The sequence below is a fragment of the Rhinoraja longicauda genome, chromosome 15, assembly GCF_053455715.1.
Source record: "Rhinoraja longicauda isolate Sanriku21f chromosome 15, sRhiLon1.1, whole genome shotgun sequence".
NCBI classification, from domain to species: domain Eukaryota; kingdom Metazoa; phylum Chordata; class Chondrichthyes; order Rajiformes; family Arhynchobatidae; genus Rhinoraja; species Rhinoraja longicauda.
In genome coordinates this window covers 35,424,359-35,444,157 of record NC_135967.1, presented here as the reverse complement: position 1 = coordinate 35,444,157, position 19,799 = coordinate 35,424,359, and the positions used below count along the sequence as shown (strand labels likewise).

The 19,799-nt window shown below is 40.4% G+C and overlaps 2 protein-coding genes across 5 annotated transcripts in view; one reads left to right on the top strand and one right to left on the bottom strand.

Moving 5' to 3' along the window:
* The window catches only part of med12 (mediator complex subunit 12), a 107,811-nt gene extending 88,326 nt beyond the window's left edge, over nt 1-19,485 (bottom strand). For 2 of the 4 annotated variants that reach the window (XM_078412485.1, XM_078412489.1), the window contains exons 1-3: nt 19,251-19,483; nt 16,764-16,983; nt 5,509-5,613 (exon numbers count right to left, since the gene is read on the bottom strand). In XM_078412485.1, coding sequence (XP_078268611.1) covers nt 5,509-5,613; nt 16,764-16,862 — 204 coding nt within the window. In that variant the 5' untranslated portion in view covers nt 16,863-16,983; nt 19,251-19,483. Of the gene's footprint in view, nt 1-5,508; nt 5,614-16,763; nt 16,984-17,455; nt 17,559-19,250 lie in introns of those variants that run through there. The other 2 variants (XM_078412488.1, XM_078412487.1) reach the window with 2 other exon arrangements.
* The window catches only part of LOC144600644 (START domain-containing protein 10-like), a 34,035-nt gene continuing 33,492 nt past the window's right edge, over nt 19,257-19,799 (top strand). Inside the window, exon 1 of the mRNA XM_078412490.1 lies at nt 19,257-19,717. Within this exon, the coding sequence (XP_078268616.1) occupies nt 19,532-19,717 (186 nt within the window). The 5' untranslated portion in view covers nt 19,257-19,531. The remainder of the gene's footprint in view (nt 19,718-19,799) is intronic.

The window sequence follows — 19,799 nt, the reverse complement described above, 5'->3', positions numbered from 1 at the left end:
AATTTTCAAGATAGGGGCAGTGGAGGACGGAGGAAAGGAATGCTGCTGGTGAGCAGGATCACCTCCTGTGCCCTCGAGTGGTGGCAGATGGAGGCGAGGGATGGCACGTTCACAGAACGACATAGCCGGGTCAATGCGTCTGTGGAGGTGCTGGAGAGCTTGGAGCAGCCAGGGGGAAGTCAATGGGATCAGCTGCCGCTGGAGGCACCACAGAGATCAGATGGGTACACGAATTGGACATGGTCTGCAGCGGCATGGAGCGAGGAGCAGTGATGAAGGACATCAATATCATCGCCTGGCTTGGCCAACCCACTGCCACCATTAAGACAATGACCTTTAAAGGCCAAATAAAGACTATACATTTCTTAAGAATTTTGAAACTTGAAGAATACAAGATGGCACTGGAAACTTGGCAACCCTTGGGTACTGCCTCAGGGCAATCTACCATTTTTACATTCTTGCACTTAAGCATGAATATGTCTGTGTATGATAAGGTTTTTATTGAAATCTATGCAAAAATTGAAGTTCACTGTATCCATGTACATGTAACAATAAAGAACCATTGAACCATTGATAGCAGATAAAAGGTTTTAACGATCACAGGCCTGTCGCACTGACCTCTGTAGTCATGAAGACCTTTGAAAGACGTGCTGGCCCAGCTGAAAAACATCACAAACCCCCCTGCTGGACCCCCTGCAGTTTGCATGCAGTGCCAATAGATCGGTGGATGACGCAGTCAACCTAGGCCTGCACTTCATCCTCCAGCACCTAGACCGCAAGGGGACCTATGCCAGGATTCTGTTTGTGGACCAGCTCTGCATTTAACACCATTGTTCCAGAGCTACTACACTACAAATTCTCCCAGTTGACTGTGCCTGAACCCCTGTCAGTGGATCATCAACTTCCTGACAGACAGGAAGCAGCATGTGAGGCCGGGAAAGCACATCTTGGACCCGCAGACTCTCAGCATAGGAGCACCGCAAGGCTGCATACTCTCCCCTTTCCTTTACTCTCTCTACACCAACAACTGCACCTCCACAGACTCCTCTGTCAAGCTCCTCAAGTTTGCGGATGACACTACCCTGATTGGACTGATCCAGGATGGGGAGAAATCAGCCTACCGACGGGAAGTGATACAGCTGGCGTCCTGGTGCCATCGCAACAACCTGGAGCTTAATGCTCTTAAGACTGGATCTAATTGTAGACTTTCGAAGAGCTCCCCCTCCCCCCACTCACCATCAACAACACCATAGTCACATCTGTGGAGTCATTTAAGTTCCTCGGAACCATCATCTCCAGGGACCTTAAATGGGGGGCCACCATTGACTCCACAGTCAAAAAGGCCCAACAGAGGATGGACTTCCTGCGGCAGACTGAGGAAACACAATCTGCCACAGGCAATGATGGTCCAATTCTATACTGCTATCATTGAGCCCGTCCTCACCTTCTCCATCATGGTCTGGTTTGGCTCAGCCACCAAGCACGACATCCGGAGGCTGCAACGGAACCCCTAACGACATCTAGTGGAACCTTAGTGTTCATTACATGTCCATACATCGGGTTTTTCTTCTTCTTTATTTTTCGATACGATTTCTCCGTTTATTTGGCAAAGTGAAAAACTGTTTTTTTCCATTCCCCTCACTCATTCAAATCAAGGCGTTCCAAATTTATAGCACTCAAGGAAAACGTCGGATCTTCTGTGGTTGCATGAGACCCACAGTTTTTCCAGTTCTTCCAATGTAGTTGACTGCATTTGCTGTTTATAATGTTGTTTTGTCTACGGTTGCCTACTTTAATTCTCTAGCCCACTCTCACTCTGGCCAATCTGTCTGCAGCCTTTTACACTATTATTAAAAAAAAGGCATTCATAGTTCAGTGTTAAATTTTATAGCCAGGGGCAATTCTCTTTTACTGTCTGTATCAGAACCAGTCATATTTGTGGCAAGTTATCATCAGTAATATTGGCTTAATATTTCTCTCTCCATTAGCACAGCCTGAACCACTGAGTATGACCAATAGCTCTGCACTTTGCAACATTTAAGTTCCTACATTTATGTTCTCACATTGAAACAACTGTCATTTAATAGAAAAATAACAGAGTGCAGAATATTGTCCCACAACATTAGCATTAGCTGCAAAAGTCCAAGGTACATAATGTGGTAGGTCTGCAATGTGATAGCTTGTAAGATCGGTAATAAACCCGACCTTATGAGGAGGACTGATGACAAAGAAGAGCTGCCCCTGAATCTGGTGGTAGGTGCTTTCAAGTTTTTATATCTTCTGCCCAATGGGAGAGATGAGAAGAGGGTATGAAAAACATCCTTGATTATGTTGCCTGCTTCCACTATCTCCACCCCCCCCCCCCTCCCTCACCCTACACCCCAGGCATTCACATCACTATAATCGTCTGATAGAGGATAGATGGAGTGCCTCCATCCTCATCCGTCCCAGCCCAACACACACAATTCTGATCTTTGTATGCTCATCATGCATCATAATTTTCTTTTATTGCACTATCCTCTTGATCACAATAAGATAGAAACAAAAATAAATTGAATTATTGAAACATGATTCCCTTAAAACACAAACTTGCTACTGTAATTTTTTTACATTGGAAAGTTTATTCTTTGGTTATATTTTAAATGACAATCTTGAAGGGTAATAATGCATACTGTATTGATTCTGAGCAAAAACCAAAGCTTAGCAACTCTGGCAGCATCTGTGAGGCTAATTGGAGAGACAATGTTTCGAGTTGGAACCCTTCTTCTGACTGATTACTTCAGACCCAACAACCATCAGCCTATTAAACATTATAACCTCCAACTAAGCTCTGAACTTGGGGGAAGGGGGATTGTTTTTGTCTTTGAACTGTTATGTATTTTTATATACTGGACACTTTTGTTGTTTATTATGGTGTTTACAGAGTGCAATGTTTACGTATCTGTAGTGCTGCTGCAAATAAGAATTTAATTGTTTTGTTTCAGGGCATCCATATACTAAAACTCTCATTTGTTTGTTTGTTCCTGAACTACAGCCAAAATGGCACACGATAGTGTGACAATTTTAGGCCCACCTTACTCACCATCGTCCCTTTGATACTAATGGAAGAAGTTTCATTGAAATCGGTGTTATATTTTTAAAGTTATTCACATTTTAAAGTTTAAAATTAGGAGGGGAAGGAGGGGGGAGAGGAGAGGGTGCTGCACCAATGCAGGAGAGGTTTGGGCCCAACGAGTCGGTCTAGTATGACAATAAAACACCACACTTATGCAATTTTTTCTGACACCTATTTCACTAAAAGTTTCTCAATCATAACTCTCTCGTTACTCCTTATATTATTCAGCTAGCGTATTCATTGCACCATTGGTTGACTGCTTACTTGAGTGTAACCGTTATATGCTGCTCAATGAATCTGTGAATTTAATAAACTCCCGCTGGTGTCTGGCAGTCCTTCCAACTGGCAAATCCTAACTATGCTCGTCTCATCAGAATGCACAGCTTTAAATGTACTTCACATATTCAACCAGCCACCACCCTGAATAACAACAAGATTTTCAACTTCTTCACAGACACTATCTGACAGGCTTTTCTTTATATGTAAAATGTGCAAATATTGACACTGAACGGGTTTAGTTTAGTCTAGTTTAGAGATACAGCGTGGAAACAGACCCTTCGGCCCACCAATTCCGCGCCGACCAGGGATCCCCGCACATTAACACTATCCTACACATACTAGGGACAATTTACAATTTTACCAAAACCAATTGACCTATATGTGTTTGGAGTGTGGGAGGAAACCGGAGATCCCGGAGAAAACCCACACAGGTCACTGGGAGAAGGTACAAATTCTGTACAGACAGCACCCATAATCAGATCGAACCCGGATCTCTGGCGCAGCAATGCCCCAATGTGCCGCCAGTTCAGGTGAACCTGAACTACAGCAAGTCGTCCAATGACCTAATAATAGGCTAACTTGACAACTCTACATCAAATTTGATTGTCAAGGGAATTGAAACAAATTTTGGTGGACAAAATACAGAGCTTGTCCATGGGAACTTGCTCTCAATATTGGCTAATGTTCTTGGGTGTTTGCTTGAAATGTCTTTAGTCAGAGGGTGGTGAATTTGTGGAATTATTTGCCACAGAAGGCTGTGGAGGCCGTCAGTAGATATTATTAAGGCAGAGATAGATAGATTTTTGATTAGCACAAGTGTCTGAGATTATGGGGAGAAGGCAGAAGAATGGGGTTAGGAGGGATAGATAGATCAGCCATGATTGAATGGCAGAGTAGACTTGATGGGCCGAATGGCCTAATTCTACTCCTATCACTTCTGACATGATCTTGATATGGTAATTAGGTCCCGAGTACAAGTTGCAGAATCCGTGATGTATTTTTTCCCCTTAAAAAGAATTGACATCACGGTTAGGGATTACTGCTGCTACAGAAAGTTATTTTGAGCCAAGTATTGGCACTTACATTAGAATGCTTAAAGATTTACACAAGTTGTTTTGGAGCTCCAGATGTGCAGGATGATGAATAACTACAATGAATAACAGTTGCTCCGGAGGAGAGCAAATGTGGCTATTGATTCTGCTGCACGTGCACTATCCTGGTGTGATCAATGCCGAATATTTTAGACAGTCATGAGAAATAAGACTATTGTTTGGAAAGCCAGTTGGACTGGGAATTGAAAATTTGATCTGGGCTTCATAGGTAAAGTACATGCATAAAATGCAAATAGATAAGTATGAAACCTGACACAAGACAAACAAAAAAGTCATAATTTGACTGTTCAAGACTCAGCATATGAGGTTTCCAATATACTGAGAGCTGTCTTACCACGGTGATTCAAAACATGGAAGTTTCCAATTTATAAACCATGTTGACACATATCCATTGACTTTATTTCAAGTGTATAAGGGAATATCAGAGAAACAATAATTATGCAACAAAAACATTCAGTTCTGGTTAGCTCATTTTACAATTTTATATAGCTGGAACATTAACTTGTGCTATCAAAGGCTTTCTCCACCTTTACACCATCTATGACCACCTTCACCCCCCGCAACCCCCACACATTTTCTCCTTCAACCCTACTCCCATCAACCAAGACAGTTTTAGTTAGAGACCTTATTCATTCCTGGGGTCACACTGAGACAGAGGACTCGGCTAATCAGCGATCTGTGTATCAAAGACATCCTAGCAGAATTTGGACTATTTACAGCCGAAGTCAGGGGACATCGCTTCGAGCTATATTTCACATGACATGTCTCGCCAACAAATGAGTAGTTGAGTTTGTGTAAAGTGATTGATACAAGCCTCCGCCAAGCTGCAAACCTTCTAACCTGAAACACAGATAAGTACCAGCAGTAAACTACAGGTAGCAGGTCAGATGTCCTGTCGCACTGTCAAGTTGTTCAGTCATAATCATAGGCTTTTGTGATTCAGCCTTGATACCGAAGATGGGTAATGCTCAGGAGAGATTTTGATCAACGAGAGAATCTTACCTTGCCAGGATTGAAATTGACATTCTTTGCACTACCATGTTCATCCCCAGACACTGCAGGCTGATTGTTAAAGCCTTGTTTGACATTCAGTGCTGTCAGCTCGTCCTGAAACAAAAGGAGAACCATTAAGTCACGAGTTTAGTTGCTAACACACAAGCACAAAACATAATCTTTAACACTTCTGGCAAACTATAAAATTGACCTGAAGCAATTTGTTTTCCTGCATAAAATGGAAATCAATTGTCTAATTTAATAATTCAACACAATGTTCTTTGTAAAATTATGCAACTTTCGACGAGTGTTAGTTTACAAATGTAAATATCCTGACAAATGCATTTGCAATTACTCAGACACTTGGTTCTTGGTTTCAAAATTAACCAATAGTTTTAAACCCCTCACAAGAACACCAAATTTGGCAGTTCTTATTTCCTATTTAGAGTCATAGAGCGATACAGTGTGGAAACAGCCCCTTCAGTCCAACTCGCCCACACCACCAACAATGTCCCAGCTACACTAGTCCCACTTGCCTGCCCTTGGTCCATATCCCTCCAAACCTGTCCTATCCATGTACCTGTTTAACTGTTTCTTAAACAATGGGATTGTCCCAGCCTCAATTACCTCCTCTGACAGCTTGTTCCATACACCCACCACCCTTTGTGTGAAAAAGTTACCCCTCGGATTCCTATTAAATCTTTTCAACTTCACCTTGAACCTATGTCCTCTGGTCCTCGATTCTCCTACTTGGGCAAAAGTCTCTGTGCATCTACCCGATCTATTCCTCTCATGATTTTGTATTCCTCTAGAAGATCTCCCCTCATCCTCCTGCGCTCCATTAAATAGAGACGCAGTCTACTCAACCTCTCCCTTTCGCTCACACCCTCTAGTCCTGGCAACATCCTTGTAAATCTTTTCTGAACCCTTTCAAGCTCGACAATATATTTCCTATAACATGGTGCCCAGAACTGAACACAATATTCTAAATGCGGTCTCATCAATGTCTTATACAATTGCAACATGACCTCCCAACTTCTATACTCAATACTCTGACTGATGAAGTGGCAATAGCCTTTTTGACCACCTTATCTACCTGCGACTCGACCTTCAAGGAACCATGCACCTGTACTCCTAGATCTCTCTGCTCTACAACACGACCCAGAGGTCTACCATTTACTGTGAAGGTCCTGCCCTTGTTTGACATCCCAAAATGCAACACTTTTCTGTATTAAATTCCATCAACCATTCCTCTGCCCACCTGGCCAATCGATCCAGATCCTGCTGCAATCTTTCACAACCATCTTCACTAGCTGCAAAACCACTAACTTTTTATCATGTACAATAGGTAAAAGATTTATTGTACACGACTTTTAACCACCTGTTGCATTCTCAGGATATATAGTCTATATATCTTTAATACCTCTGTATTAAAGATCAAAGTTAGGAAATATTGTATTTTAATTTGACACTAAAAAAATTACTTAAGGATTCTGTATATAATTGAAATTAAGTTCTTTAGTTAAACCTTCAACAGCCATGCGTCTGTGCCAAAGGTTCTTGCTGTAATCTCCATGGCCAAGCTTTAGATTTCCTTTATCAATTTAAACTTGAGACTCAATATTACTGTTTTCGTAGCATGACCTCTTATGTCATTCTGACCCTAAAACACCAACATTTTTCTGCAACTTGAAACCACACGATGTCAGAATCAAAACAGTGGAGGAAGCTTTGTGGAAGAGATTTAGAGCCCTTTCAGTTAATCTAAAAACAAGATCCTGTACAATTATTTGGAAAGCAGGTAACAGTGTACCTTCTGCAGTAAAGCACTTTTTAAAATCGTGTAGCTGTATAAATATATTCAGGTTTACTTAACCATAATAAATGGCATGTGTGTGATTAACTGACATAAAGATGTGCGATTGGGGCCTTGGCCAACAATATTCAAAAATACATCAAAATGTCAACACCAAACATATCCATTCCCCCATTTCAACCAAGTCATTTTAATTCTCTAATTCACATGTTAATCCTAATTTAACGTCTAACCTGGGATATTTTTTTCTAAAATAAAGGAAACTATCCTTGAAAGGCGGTTTCCAACCTTCATCACTTCACATTGAGAAAAAAAACAAAAATGAAAAATTAAACTGAACATGCAGTTTATAATAATTAAGGAACAGCCTCATTTGAGCAATTTTTATAAAACATTTACAGTTTTTGCAAAGCTATTAAAATATTCTTTGGTGGTATGTCAGTGGAACCAAGCTCTTCTCCTGAAGAATGTTTGAAATAAGAGTTTGGACAAAATCAAACATTACACCAATTAAATCGTATTTCAATTAATTAAATTAAGCCCTGTATCGAATATGTGATACAGAGTTTTCAAATAGAAATTACTTAGACGATTACCATGTAATGATGAACCTGCCTCATCTTAACCTATAGTACATCTCAGTAAGTCATTATTCAACCTCCAAAGTTCAAAGTAAAAAGTTCCAGCCTATCCAATCTCTTGCTATCACTCAAGTCGCCAAGCCCACGTAATATTCTGGTGAAGTTTTTTTGCACCCTTTCCAACTTACTGGCATCCTTCCTATAGCTGCAGGAGCAGAGCTATACACAGTACTCCAATTGTGGTGTCACCAGCAACTTGTTAGCTGTATCAAAGTGTTCCAACTTTCATAGTCCACACCCTTCCCAATGAACAAAAGCATGCAAAATGTCTACATCATACTGTCCAACTGACTTGCCAATTTCAGTGAACCATGCACCTGTACTCTCAGACCTCCCTGTTCTGCAGCACTCTCCAGGTCTCTATCAATTACTGTGAAAGCCATGCTCTGGTATGATGTACTAAAGTGCACTACCTCACACTTGTCAGAGCTAAATTCCATTTGCCTCTCCTTCGCCCTTCCCAAATGATTTAGATCTTGGTGTAAACTTAGATAACCTCCTCGCTATCTACTATACCTTCCATTTGGTGTTAACTGCAAATTTAGAAATGTTAACTACATTGTCATCCAAATTGTTATGCTATCTAACAAGCACCAGTGGACCCAGCATCAACCTGCACTACTCTACTGATCACAAGCTCGAATCAGAAAATTCAACCTGAAAATTTTCCATGCACGAACATGGTTTTCAGTTACTGGCCAAATACGGTATTCACACTATCTTTTCTGCTTAATTATAGTTTTTCATCCTAACATGACTCCTAGGTAGCAGTTTTCTGATTACTTTTCAAGAAAGCATTTCTACATCTACTGTTTTACCTACTCATTCCATAAAGAAGTCAAATCACATTTGTCAGAACAATTTTTTTCCAAAACTAACAAAGTTGGGTCTTGATTAACCCATGGCTTTCAAAATGAAAGATTATTCTGGCCCTGATGGTCATTTACAATAACTTCTTCACCGCTGTTTTTAAGTCAACCCCTACCTATAGTTTCATAGTTTATCCCTTCAGATACAAGTTCCTTCAAAAATAAGATCAAAACTACACATGCAGAGTATTCTATATAGAATGTTATTTGCTGGCAATATTTAAAACATTGGATTGAGTAAAATTTTCAATCAACTTACTATTACTCTTTACATTTTCAAGCTCATATTTACAAAAGCCATAACTAACTAATTAAGAGGAAAATAATTTGACTTTATCATGAATATTTTCACAAACTCTGTTATCTGGCAGCCCAGAATCACAAGCAAGTACCATATTATGACCTACCACCAGAGGTACGCAAAGTTATTTAGATTATTTTCAAAATAATTGTTTTTTGTTTGACTTAACCCTTTATGAGAGTTCAGAATGGGCAAACTATGATCCATCTGTGGGACAGCACAGTGGGGCAGCATTAGTGTTGCTGCCTTACAGCACCAGAGACCTGGGTTCGGTCCTGACTACGAGTCCTGTCTGTACAGAGTTTGTACATTCTCTGTGACCGCATGGTTTGTGACCGCGTGGGTTTCCTCCAGATGCTCCGGTATCCTCCCACACTCCAAAGACGTACAAGTTTGTAGGTGAATTCGCTTTGGTAAAAATTATAAATTGTCCCTAGTGTGTAGTATAGTGCTAGTATAACCTTAGAGAAACCTCGCATGGGTTACATGACAATTTTGTGGAGTACCTGCATTTGCAACTGCAATCTGAAGTTTCCAGAAGTATATCCCTTTAACTCTCCTTCACATTCTCACATGAACCAGTCTTTTTCCAGCCTTCTCCGTTGTTAAGGAGAGGTTAAATGCAATTTGGAAGAATAACATCACATATTCCAATAATAAAAAAGTGCTAGAGGAACTCAGCGAGTCACGCAGCATCTATGACGTTGAGTCAGAACACTTCTTCAGACTGATTATTCTGAAGAAGGGTCTCAACCCAAAACATCAGCTATCCATTTTCATCCAATGATGCTGTCCGACTCGAGTTCCTCCAGCACTTTTTTTTTTGCTCAAGATTTTAGCATCTGTCGTCTCATATCTCCATCTCATATCTTACTTGGTACTTTCTAACCCAATGGTATGGGCATTGAATTTTCCAATTTCAGGCATCCAATGTTCTTGGTTTACACTTACTTGGCCTCAACTCCCTTTGTTCACCTTTCCAATCTACTCTTCCCTCCCCCAAGTAATTCCATCAGCCCATCTTTCTCTTTCCCTTCATCTGCTTCCAGACTATCATCTACCCGCCTCTGTGGCACCCCTCCCACATCTATGCTTCCAGTGTTAATGCAGGGTCTCGACCCAAAATGTTCACATAGACCTTTTGCTTCAACAGATGCTGCTTGATATGCTGAATTCTTCCAGCATTGATTTTTGTCTTCAATTTACTTTGAGTTTTTGGCATTTTCAGCTCCTTTTTAAATTGCTGAATTTGATTTTTTTTTTCTCCTTTTCATTATTTTTTCTGCTTCAAGTGGTTTGCTATTTAGATCCTGAACCATCTTTTGTCAGCTTCAGTTTCACTATGCTCAATGTCCACTTCCCTGGCCTCTCAATGCACCCGGAATAAATTGCCCATAAATTCCCAGAATTCCACAACCCATATTCCATCATAACAAGTCAATTTGCATTTGAACCCTTTCCTTGCAGCCATCGTCCAGACTTATTTTCTCCATTTACACATTCAAAAGCACTCACCTGCATCTGCAAATCCCTCCATGACCTTTAGCCATTTACTACTTCTGTGTCGACAAGTGCAAGACAGATTCACTGATAGCAAACTTATCCAAGTCAGACGGCTCAAAATCAACATCAGACTCAAGCGCATTATCTATTTGAACATTTCACATAGAGGCAGCAGCTGCATCATACAAAATGCAATCTTTAACTTTGAACATTAAACGATGCGCCAAACTATGACATTGATGAAATGACAAGAGAACTGTCCCACTGTTTGGGCCACCTCAACTACCAACACATTCATTTAATTAAACCCGCCGTCCCAATGAGTTACTCCAGATTGTATGCCTCGTTGTTACCTTTCCCCTCAGCTAACAATGAACCATTCTACATTTCCTTGACCATTGTCTGCTTTGATCTGTCATTTTCACAGCTTACCTTTCCATATCTCTAGTCTCCCTCCCCCTGAATCTCAGTCTGAAGAAAGGTCTCGACCCTAAATGTCAACCATTCCTTCTCCCCACAGATGTTGCCTGTCCCACTGAGTTACTCCAGCATTTTGCATCTATCTTCACATTAAATTAATTGTTCTATTATCTACTCTGTTGAAAAAAAACTATCTGCTATGCTTACTGACAAAATAAGTAACTAGACAGCAACTAAGAATTAAAAGAGAATAACAAACAAAAACACAAGCAGATCATTTAGCCCCTCACATCTGCTCATCCTTCAATGAGATGATGACTGATCTTCTACATTGTCTGGTTTCCTATCCAACTCACATTCTACAATTCCCTTTGTACCCATAAACCTGCAAACCACAGACTTTACTATAATCAATAACTCAACATCCATTTCCCTTTGAGGTCGAGAATACCAGCGATCCGACATTCTGCTTAAAGAAATATGTTCATCTCAGACTGACAATGGCCCATTTTAACTAAGTATTTTAACATCTACCCTCAAAACCTTGCATGTTTCCATTTGTTTCTTCTGAGCTAGAAGGAATATAAACGAATCACATTGTCATTTCTTCCCAGAAAACCACTCACCCCAGAATTTAAAGCAATGGATCTACACCACAAAGTATTCAGGGAAAATAAAGCCTTGGGCTCAGAGACCAAAGTTATATAAAGTAATTCATAAATGTACATTTGTTTTATTTACACTGCCATTCTTCTAATGAGAAATGTTCTGAGTCCTCAGTTCATCATCAACAAAGGCTTCATAGTTTGACATACTGCTGAACATTGCAGTTCCTTTCCCACCCCTGTCCCCTTTCTAACATGAATCACCAATAAATGCCTTCTCCAAATTCAACATTTCAACCAAGCTTAAGGCCGCCCCTTAACTCTCCCTGGAGTCATGTGAATAAAAGAGTATGTAATTTAACTAGTCTAAACAGCTATTTTTTTTAAATGTATCTGATGTGGGGTTGGGGGGGGGGGGTGAATGTTGATCAGGACAATGGGAGAGTTTCTTGCTATATTATTGCTGACATCGGATGTATTATACATGCCTGATCAGATAGGACATTAAACCAAACCCTCAGCCAGTCTGAAAGATTATATCTTGAGAATGTAACATTGAAATATTCAAATAAATAATGTGCCCAAGTCTATGATTGATCTTGAGTGCCCAACCAGTATTTGTAAGTACATTGGAAAAATTATCTTAAATATTTGGAAGGTGCCAACACAAGTTCAGTCATACTGCAGTCTGTCAATTCCTGGAATACTACCCACGCTGGATATTTATAAATACTGAGTTGGAATAGTCAGGCACATAAATGAGTGCTTCAGCAGCATTCTGCTGCTGGTATAAAACAGTTATGTGCAAGATATTTAGTCCATGTTAGTTAGTAAAGCAAATCCACTCGTGCTACATTTCAAACACTTCTGTATGGAGTGCATTACTTCTGCATAGCAGATCGGAGGGTGGGGGAAACATCCAAGCCAAAAATCAAAGATGGACAACTGGCAGAAATGATCCGTTCTGATACAGACAAAAAGAGTAATAAAATGGAAACACGAGGAACTGCAGATGCTTTTTTACAACAAAAAAAACCCAAAGTGCTGGAATAACTCAGCAGTTCATTCAGCATCTCTGTTGAACATGGATTGGTGACATTTCGGGTCAGTGCCCTTCTTCAGATTGCCAAAACAGCAAGCTACCCAAACTTGGAGCTTTCATTATTGAGTCCAAAAGATTGCAACATGCTCAAACAGATGAGCTGTTGATTCTCATGCTTGCTCTGGGTCTCATTGCAATAGTGCAGGCAGCCAGAGACATATTCATATTTAAAACAAGGCGCTACCTGTCAGTTTCATTTCTATAAACATTAAAGCTTCCATTACACGATTCAGAGTGTTGAAACCTGCAGGTGCACTTGCACAAGAAAACCAATCTTTTCTTCCTTAGCCATCATCACTAAGCGCCTCCATCCAGTTCACGTCATTGCCCCATTCTGTATGATAATCCGAACACAGCCTTGTAAACCTCACATTTCAGATTACACAATACTTTATTTTTAAGCTATAATTGACAATATCTAGATTTAGGGGTATCTTAGACTACTCTGAGGACAGTGTTATGATCCTTTTCAAACTGAAGCACACACAAGTCACAAGTTAAAGAATGAAATCAACAAATGCTACTTCCTTTGTTCTTACAAATTGTTACTGCGATTCTAATTAGGTCAACTTTCTAAATCTGAGAGCAGATGTTATTGGAAGATGAATGTTTAGCTAGAAATTATATTTAAAGGTATCTCTCTTGACGGTTACCTTAAAATATCAGAGCACATGGAGACTTGTGTATTCAGAAAAGGACTTTTCACAACGTGCTCATACACCAAATGCACAAATAATCCCTCCTAAAGATTCTGAAGAATGGCAATTGGACTTGAAACCAATCTAATCTGTGTGTACTAGTCTTACATAAGCAAAGCAGGACATAAAGTGCTGGAGTAATTCAACAGGTCAAGCAGCATCTCTATATAACATGGATTCGGGAGGTGACATTTTGTATCTGAAGAAGGGTCGTGACCAGAAATGTCACCTATCCATGTTCTCCGAGATGCTGCTTGTCCTGCTGAATTACTCCAGCACTTTGTGTCCTTGTGTATTAACCAGCATCTGCAGTTCTTTGATTCTACACAAATAAAGTAGACTCCTCATTAATCACACAGGATCATATTAATCACAAGACTACATAGAATGTTGGTATATGTTGATCAAAGCATCATATCATACTTGCAAGTCTGGGTCTCTGGCAAAGAACAACTAACTAATAAGTTGTTTAAGCTAGTGCATTCCAAAAGAGTGAAGAAACAATCATCTTATACCATCATGACATTAGAAAACAAAGGAAAGAAGATACCAGTTCTAAGTTACAATTCAAGACTTTAAGAAATTCTATTCTGACTCCATAGGTAGTCACTGACAGATCCAGAATGATATCTGTTGCATTCCTGTCAGTTTAACTGAACAAATCTCTTCAGGAGCCAATACATGCAGCATAGATTATGTTTAGTTAAACTTTACACAGGAGACAGAGCTAATTAATTTTATATTGAACACATTTTTGCTTAAGGAAATCAATTTTTTGAATTTGTGTGCAAGGTGTTTCATGAAAGGAAGTCACAAACACCCTTGAATATCATTGTATTTCCATGTTAATGATTACTCCTACTGAATCAATAAATTCATATTTTGTTGTTATTTTTGCACCAAAATGAATAAATCATCTCTGCAAGAATTAAAATTTACATCACCGAAAACATCACCCGACTGCGACAATGAATGCCAGTATTCATTAATGGAAGACACTGAACTCTTATCTAGATTAAATAAAACAAAACTAGATTTTGTAATTGTAATGGGACATTTCTAGTGCGTGTATACAGTTAAACAGAGAATGCAAAGGTTGTCATCAGTAATTCCTACAAGGTATGTTGTTTCACAGCTTTCACCATATTAATCGAAATCAGTGATCAGATGACATCATGCACTAATTAACTATTCTGCATGTAAAATGAGTCTGAAAATGTTACATTTTACTACAGGTAAGCAAGTACTAAGTCATATTTACAAAATTAACAATTGCCCCTGGGCCTAAAGCTACAAATATTATGTAAGATTGAAATGTTTCTCTGAATGTTTTTTTCTTAGAAAACTATTTTATAATAGTCCAGTTACTTTCTTAATCTCACATATACATTCTAATTCAAGCTGGAAAGGGTACAGAGAAGATTCACGAGGATGTTGCCAGGACTAGAGGGTCTGCGCTATATGGAGAGGTTGAGTAGGCTGGGACTCTATTCCCCAGAGCACGGGAGGATGAGGGGTGATCTTATAGAGGTGTATAAAATCATGAGAGGAATAGATCAGGTAGATGCACAGTCTTTTGCCCAGGTATCACAAAATGCTGGAGTAACTCAGCAGGTCAGGCAGCATCTAGGAGAAAGAGAATGTCTTTTGCCCAGAGTAGGCAAATCGAGGACCATAGGACATAGATTTAAGGTGAAGGGGAAAAGATTTAATAGGAATCTGAGGGGTATCCTTTTCACACAAAGGGTAGTTGGTGTATGGAACAAGCTGCCAGAGGAGGTGGTTGAGGCTGGGACTATCCCAACATTTAAGAAACAGTTAGATAGGTACTTGGATACGACAGGTTTGGAGGGATACGGACCAAACGCAAGCAGGTGGGACTAGTGTAGCTGGGACATGTTGGCCAGTGTGAGCAAATTGGGCCGACTGGCCTGTCTCCACACTGTATCACTCTATGACCCTAATTAACCCTCGTTTCCATCTAAGATAATAAAAAATTAGACCTTTTGCTTCCTGGTTTGCTGTATAAGAATATTTCAATATGATTACTCAGCCTGCTTTGTGATAATCTTGTTTCTTGGATTACTAATCTCAAAATTAATTCCTTATGTTGTGAAAAAGAACATTCACAGCAATCAATAATTTGTTACCTTAATTGTTGTTACCTTATAGCTGACAACAAAATCCAAGCCAGTACATCAGTTCTGATGAAAAATCATCAACCTGATGAGTATTTGTTGAGTATTTCGAGCTCTTTCTGTCTCTGCAATTTAGAGCTTGCTGCTGGCATTGGATATAATTTAAGTAAATGGAGTAAAATAATTGTTAATAGTTAAGAAGTTACATAAGATTTGCTGCCATTGAAAACAAAGAATAATGACTGGATACATTTCTGTAACACTGTTAATGGCATCTCAAAAACACTTTACACTATGAAACAACAGTGCTTAAGTTTGCTAAAGCAAAACAGTAATTTGAAAATGACACACCGTAACATGGGCTTTGGGAAAATTAAAAACAGGCGTAAATCAGGAATACAAGGAGGAAATGTTAGTCATTAGGTGTTGAAGAAACATCCACTAATAATGAAACATTAAGATGGCAAGATTACTTATGGAGATGTGTACACAAAAACTCACAAACCAAACTGGCTCAAGGCACTGGAATAACTTGAAAGTAAGGCTTCAAAGTCAATTCACCTCGTCTGGAAGGGAAATTGTGCCCATGAAGCTTAGAAAGTATCTGGGTAATGAGTGCTGGTTTGTCAAGTTGTGGCACAAAGCAAATGCTTATAAATTGTTGTAATTTATGGAGGATAAAAAGGCTCTGGTAAAGAGTGAACACAATGCAGGCATAAAAGTTTTTTTTTTAAAGTATCAACTTTGTAATCGATAGTAAACATTGTAACTGCTATGCCTTCCATCGGTGGAGTTTGTGAGGATTTCTGTGATTTCATTAATGATGATTATCCGCATTAACACACATTATTGATGGGTTGGCTCAACAGTTAAATGGGCTGCACACCGACCCATCTCTCTCCCCCGGCCCCCGGCCCCCCCCCCCCCTGGGCTCGCCACTCTCTCCCACAGAAGGCAGTTGGATGAGCCAGAGGACTGCTGTGGGAGATCAGTTGCCCGTCGGTTGTTCTTGAAGTCTGCCCAAGTGCGGCCAGAGACAGAGACTATTTATTGTTTACATGGACGCTGCTCTAGGCCCGGCTCCCTCACGCCGGCTTACTTACCCCGCCGGCCAGGCTGCTTGAAAGACTGACTGGCCGTCCTCCCTTGGACTCTCTACGATTTTGCCTACCTCTTTCTGTTTGGGGTCCTGCGGGTAAACGTCTGGCGGCCCGAGCCGAGGCCTTTTCAACGGCCTGTGCTCATAACTCAATATCCCGAACGCCGCCATCTTTGGGAAACCCGGCTTCACCCAGCGAGCGGCGCCGAGCGTTGACGGATATCACCGAGTCCGATCATCGACGGAGATTACCGAAGCCGACCACCGAAGCCCTTCTTCTGCCCACGCATATCTGTGTGACATACAACACCGCAGTTTGTTTGGATACTATCTGTGTTCTCTCTCACTCTCTCTCTCTCTCTCCATTTTAGGCACAAAACTGGATTTCAACCAGGAAAAAAAAAAAATCCAACTATCCAGCACAACAGCATCTTATGTTTCAATACCAATTGTTACTAACTGGAAAACAGCCGCAATATTGCTGATGTAGACAAGATAACCCTGTCTGTTGAAACATACACATTGCAAGAGATTCAAAATTCAAGATATCTTTATTTGTCATTTATTATTGGACTGTGGGTGACTAAATTTCGTCCAAAAAACTTGTTTTTTGGACGAAATTTAGTCACCCACAGTCCAATAATAAATGACAAATAAAGATATCTTGAATCTTGAATCTCTTACAATGTGTATGTTTTTGGACGAAATTTAGTCACCCACAGTCCAATAATAAATGACAAATAAAGATATCTTGAATCTCTTACAATGTGTATGTTTTTGGACGAAATTTAGCCACCCACAGTGCAATAATAAAAGCAATAAAAGCAGGAACTCAATCAAGAATTTCCACTCCTCTGTGTTGGGTCTGCCGCTCGAAATCCTTGCAACAACAAATCTGAGGACAGTACTAGAATGCTCCAGAAGCAATAAGACTACTGAATCTTTGTATACCTCTTCCAATCTCATGTCCCTGCCAAATTATACAATGCACTGGTATCACCCGATTCATCTATTCATTCGCTGAATTATCGAGATTAGGTAATTTTCATTAAATCTAATTCTGGAGGTTCAATTATATAACGTCCTACCTCCAGCTGCGTGCACATTCAAAAATTGGGTTTATTTTCCATCTTGGACGTTTTTAAACAAATAAATTAAAGTGTTCAAAGATAATTAAATGTAGTATAAGAAAATAACTGCAGATGCTGGTACAAATCGATTTATTCACAAAATGCTGGAGTAACTCAGCAGGTCAGGCAGCATCTCGGGAGAGAAGGAATGGGTGACGTTTCGGGTCGAGACCCTTCTTCAGATTAAATGTAGAATGCTTTTGTTCACACTGCATTATTAATACAATTTGTGGCTATGGTGCCAAATGATTCACTCAATTTTTTTTTAAATTATTGGCAAGAGGGGAGTGACAACTTGAACTTAGAATAGCAGTCAATAGTATGGATTTAGAATGACAGTCAATAAATGGGCACCTCATTATTGGCTGGGCTCTGCAAGTCCACATAAGATTACCACCAAATCAAACTCTAGTTGCAAGTGTAGAACTAGTGCAGTAATTGTTTGACCCAGTAGGTAATTATGCTTGGCACCAAATCTGGTATTTTATCCATATGCCAAATAATGTTGTGTCGTGCTTTAGAGCTTCTTCGTGATCTATACAATTAATATCTACCTTCAACATAGTGGAGAGAATGGTGTTTAGCAACTTGAAATGGTTGTATCGCCAGAGTCAAGCAAAAGTGAGAATTGCCAGCATTTGGCGTAAGCAATACCCAAACAGTTCATTCAATAAAAAGGTTATCTGGTCGTTTACATGCCCCAAGCCAGATCCCAAAATATCAAAACGGTCATCGTATTCCACCCTCTGCCACGAAAAGAGATTGCAAAGCAGAATGAGGAAAACCACTGACTTCTGGGAATTCTTGGCTCATGACAGCCCAAGGAGTATTCAGAATCATGTGTTAGGAGCATATAATGAGTCCAGCAGAGAAACCATACCAATGCCCCTCGCATTGGGCACCTTCTGCTCAATCTTTAAAGGATTCTACTATTCTACCAATTCTGTGCTGTTTTTTAATCCACGTGTATCTAAGCCTTCATTTTGTTATTTAATGGAAATATTCAGGTGAAAGATACGGAAAACTAATTGGGTAAGGCACTGACCTCGTATCGAAGTTTTGGTGGCAGGAAAGTCAGGTACTCACAGGTGGTCTTACAGACATGGCGTGACAATCACAAATCTACACATGTTAAATTCTGGACTAAAACAAGGGTACTCCTAAAAACTATCAAATAATAACTTTGATACGGTAATGGTTTTCTCTGCATGTAATGTGGTCATCGCGGTTAATTTCCCATGGCCAGATTTCCAGGAGAAACAGTTAAGACGCTGCCCACGGGGAATTTGGGCTGCTTTAAAAAAAATACTGAAATGGCATTCCTTGAAGCAACTTGTGATTTTTTATTTTTTTTTGGGGGGGGGGGGGGGGGGGAGATCGTTTGCCATTGCTTGCTGCTGCTGGTGTGAATTTCGAGAAGGTCCCTTACTGTCTCAGGTGTCGCCTTTGATCGATGACCGAGCGGACCAGTGAAGAGGCGGGCGAACGTCACCTGTAGTAGCTGCGGGACGGAGGCGGGGTCATCGTTGTCAGGTGCTCGGAGCTGAGGTGGCGAGGAGAGTCGGGCAGGTGTCGGAGCACAAACCCACTGGCACTGTCGCCGCCAGATATTAAACAATTGCAGAACGATTGCCCGAGAGGCAGGCAGGAGGAGATCGTTTTGCGAAGTCGCCTGTGTGGAACTGATCTGAGTGTCGGGTCCTGAGCCCAATGCTAAGCTCCACCAGTCTCATGTCTGCCGAGCGCGACACCGTGCAGATCCCCGATGACCTGGTGTTCGCCTCGTTCCGGGAGCAGTGTGAATCAACGCAAGGATGGCAACAGAAGTACAACAAACCCGGAGTGGGAGTGTGGATGCTGGCCGCATCCGATGGGAAAGCCGTGCACCGAATGAAGGTAATGATAAGATCGGAGAATGGACAAAGCCACAAAAAGGCCTTGTTGTGTGTTTGTGCACCCATTACAACACTGTACACAA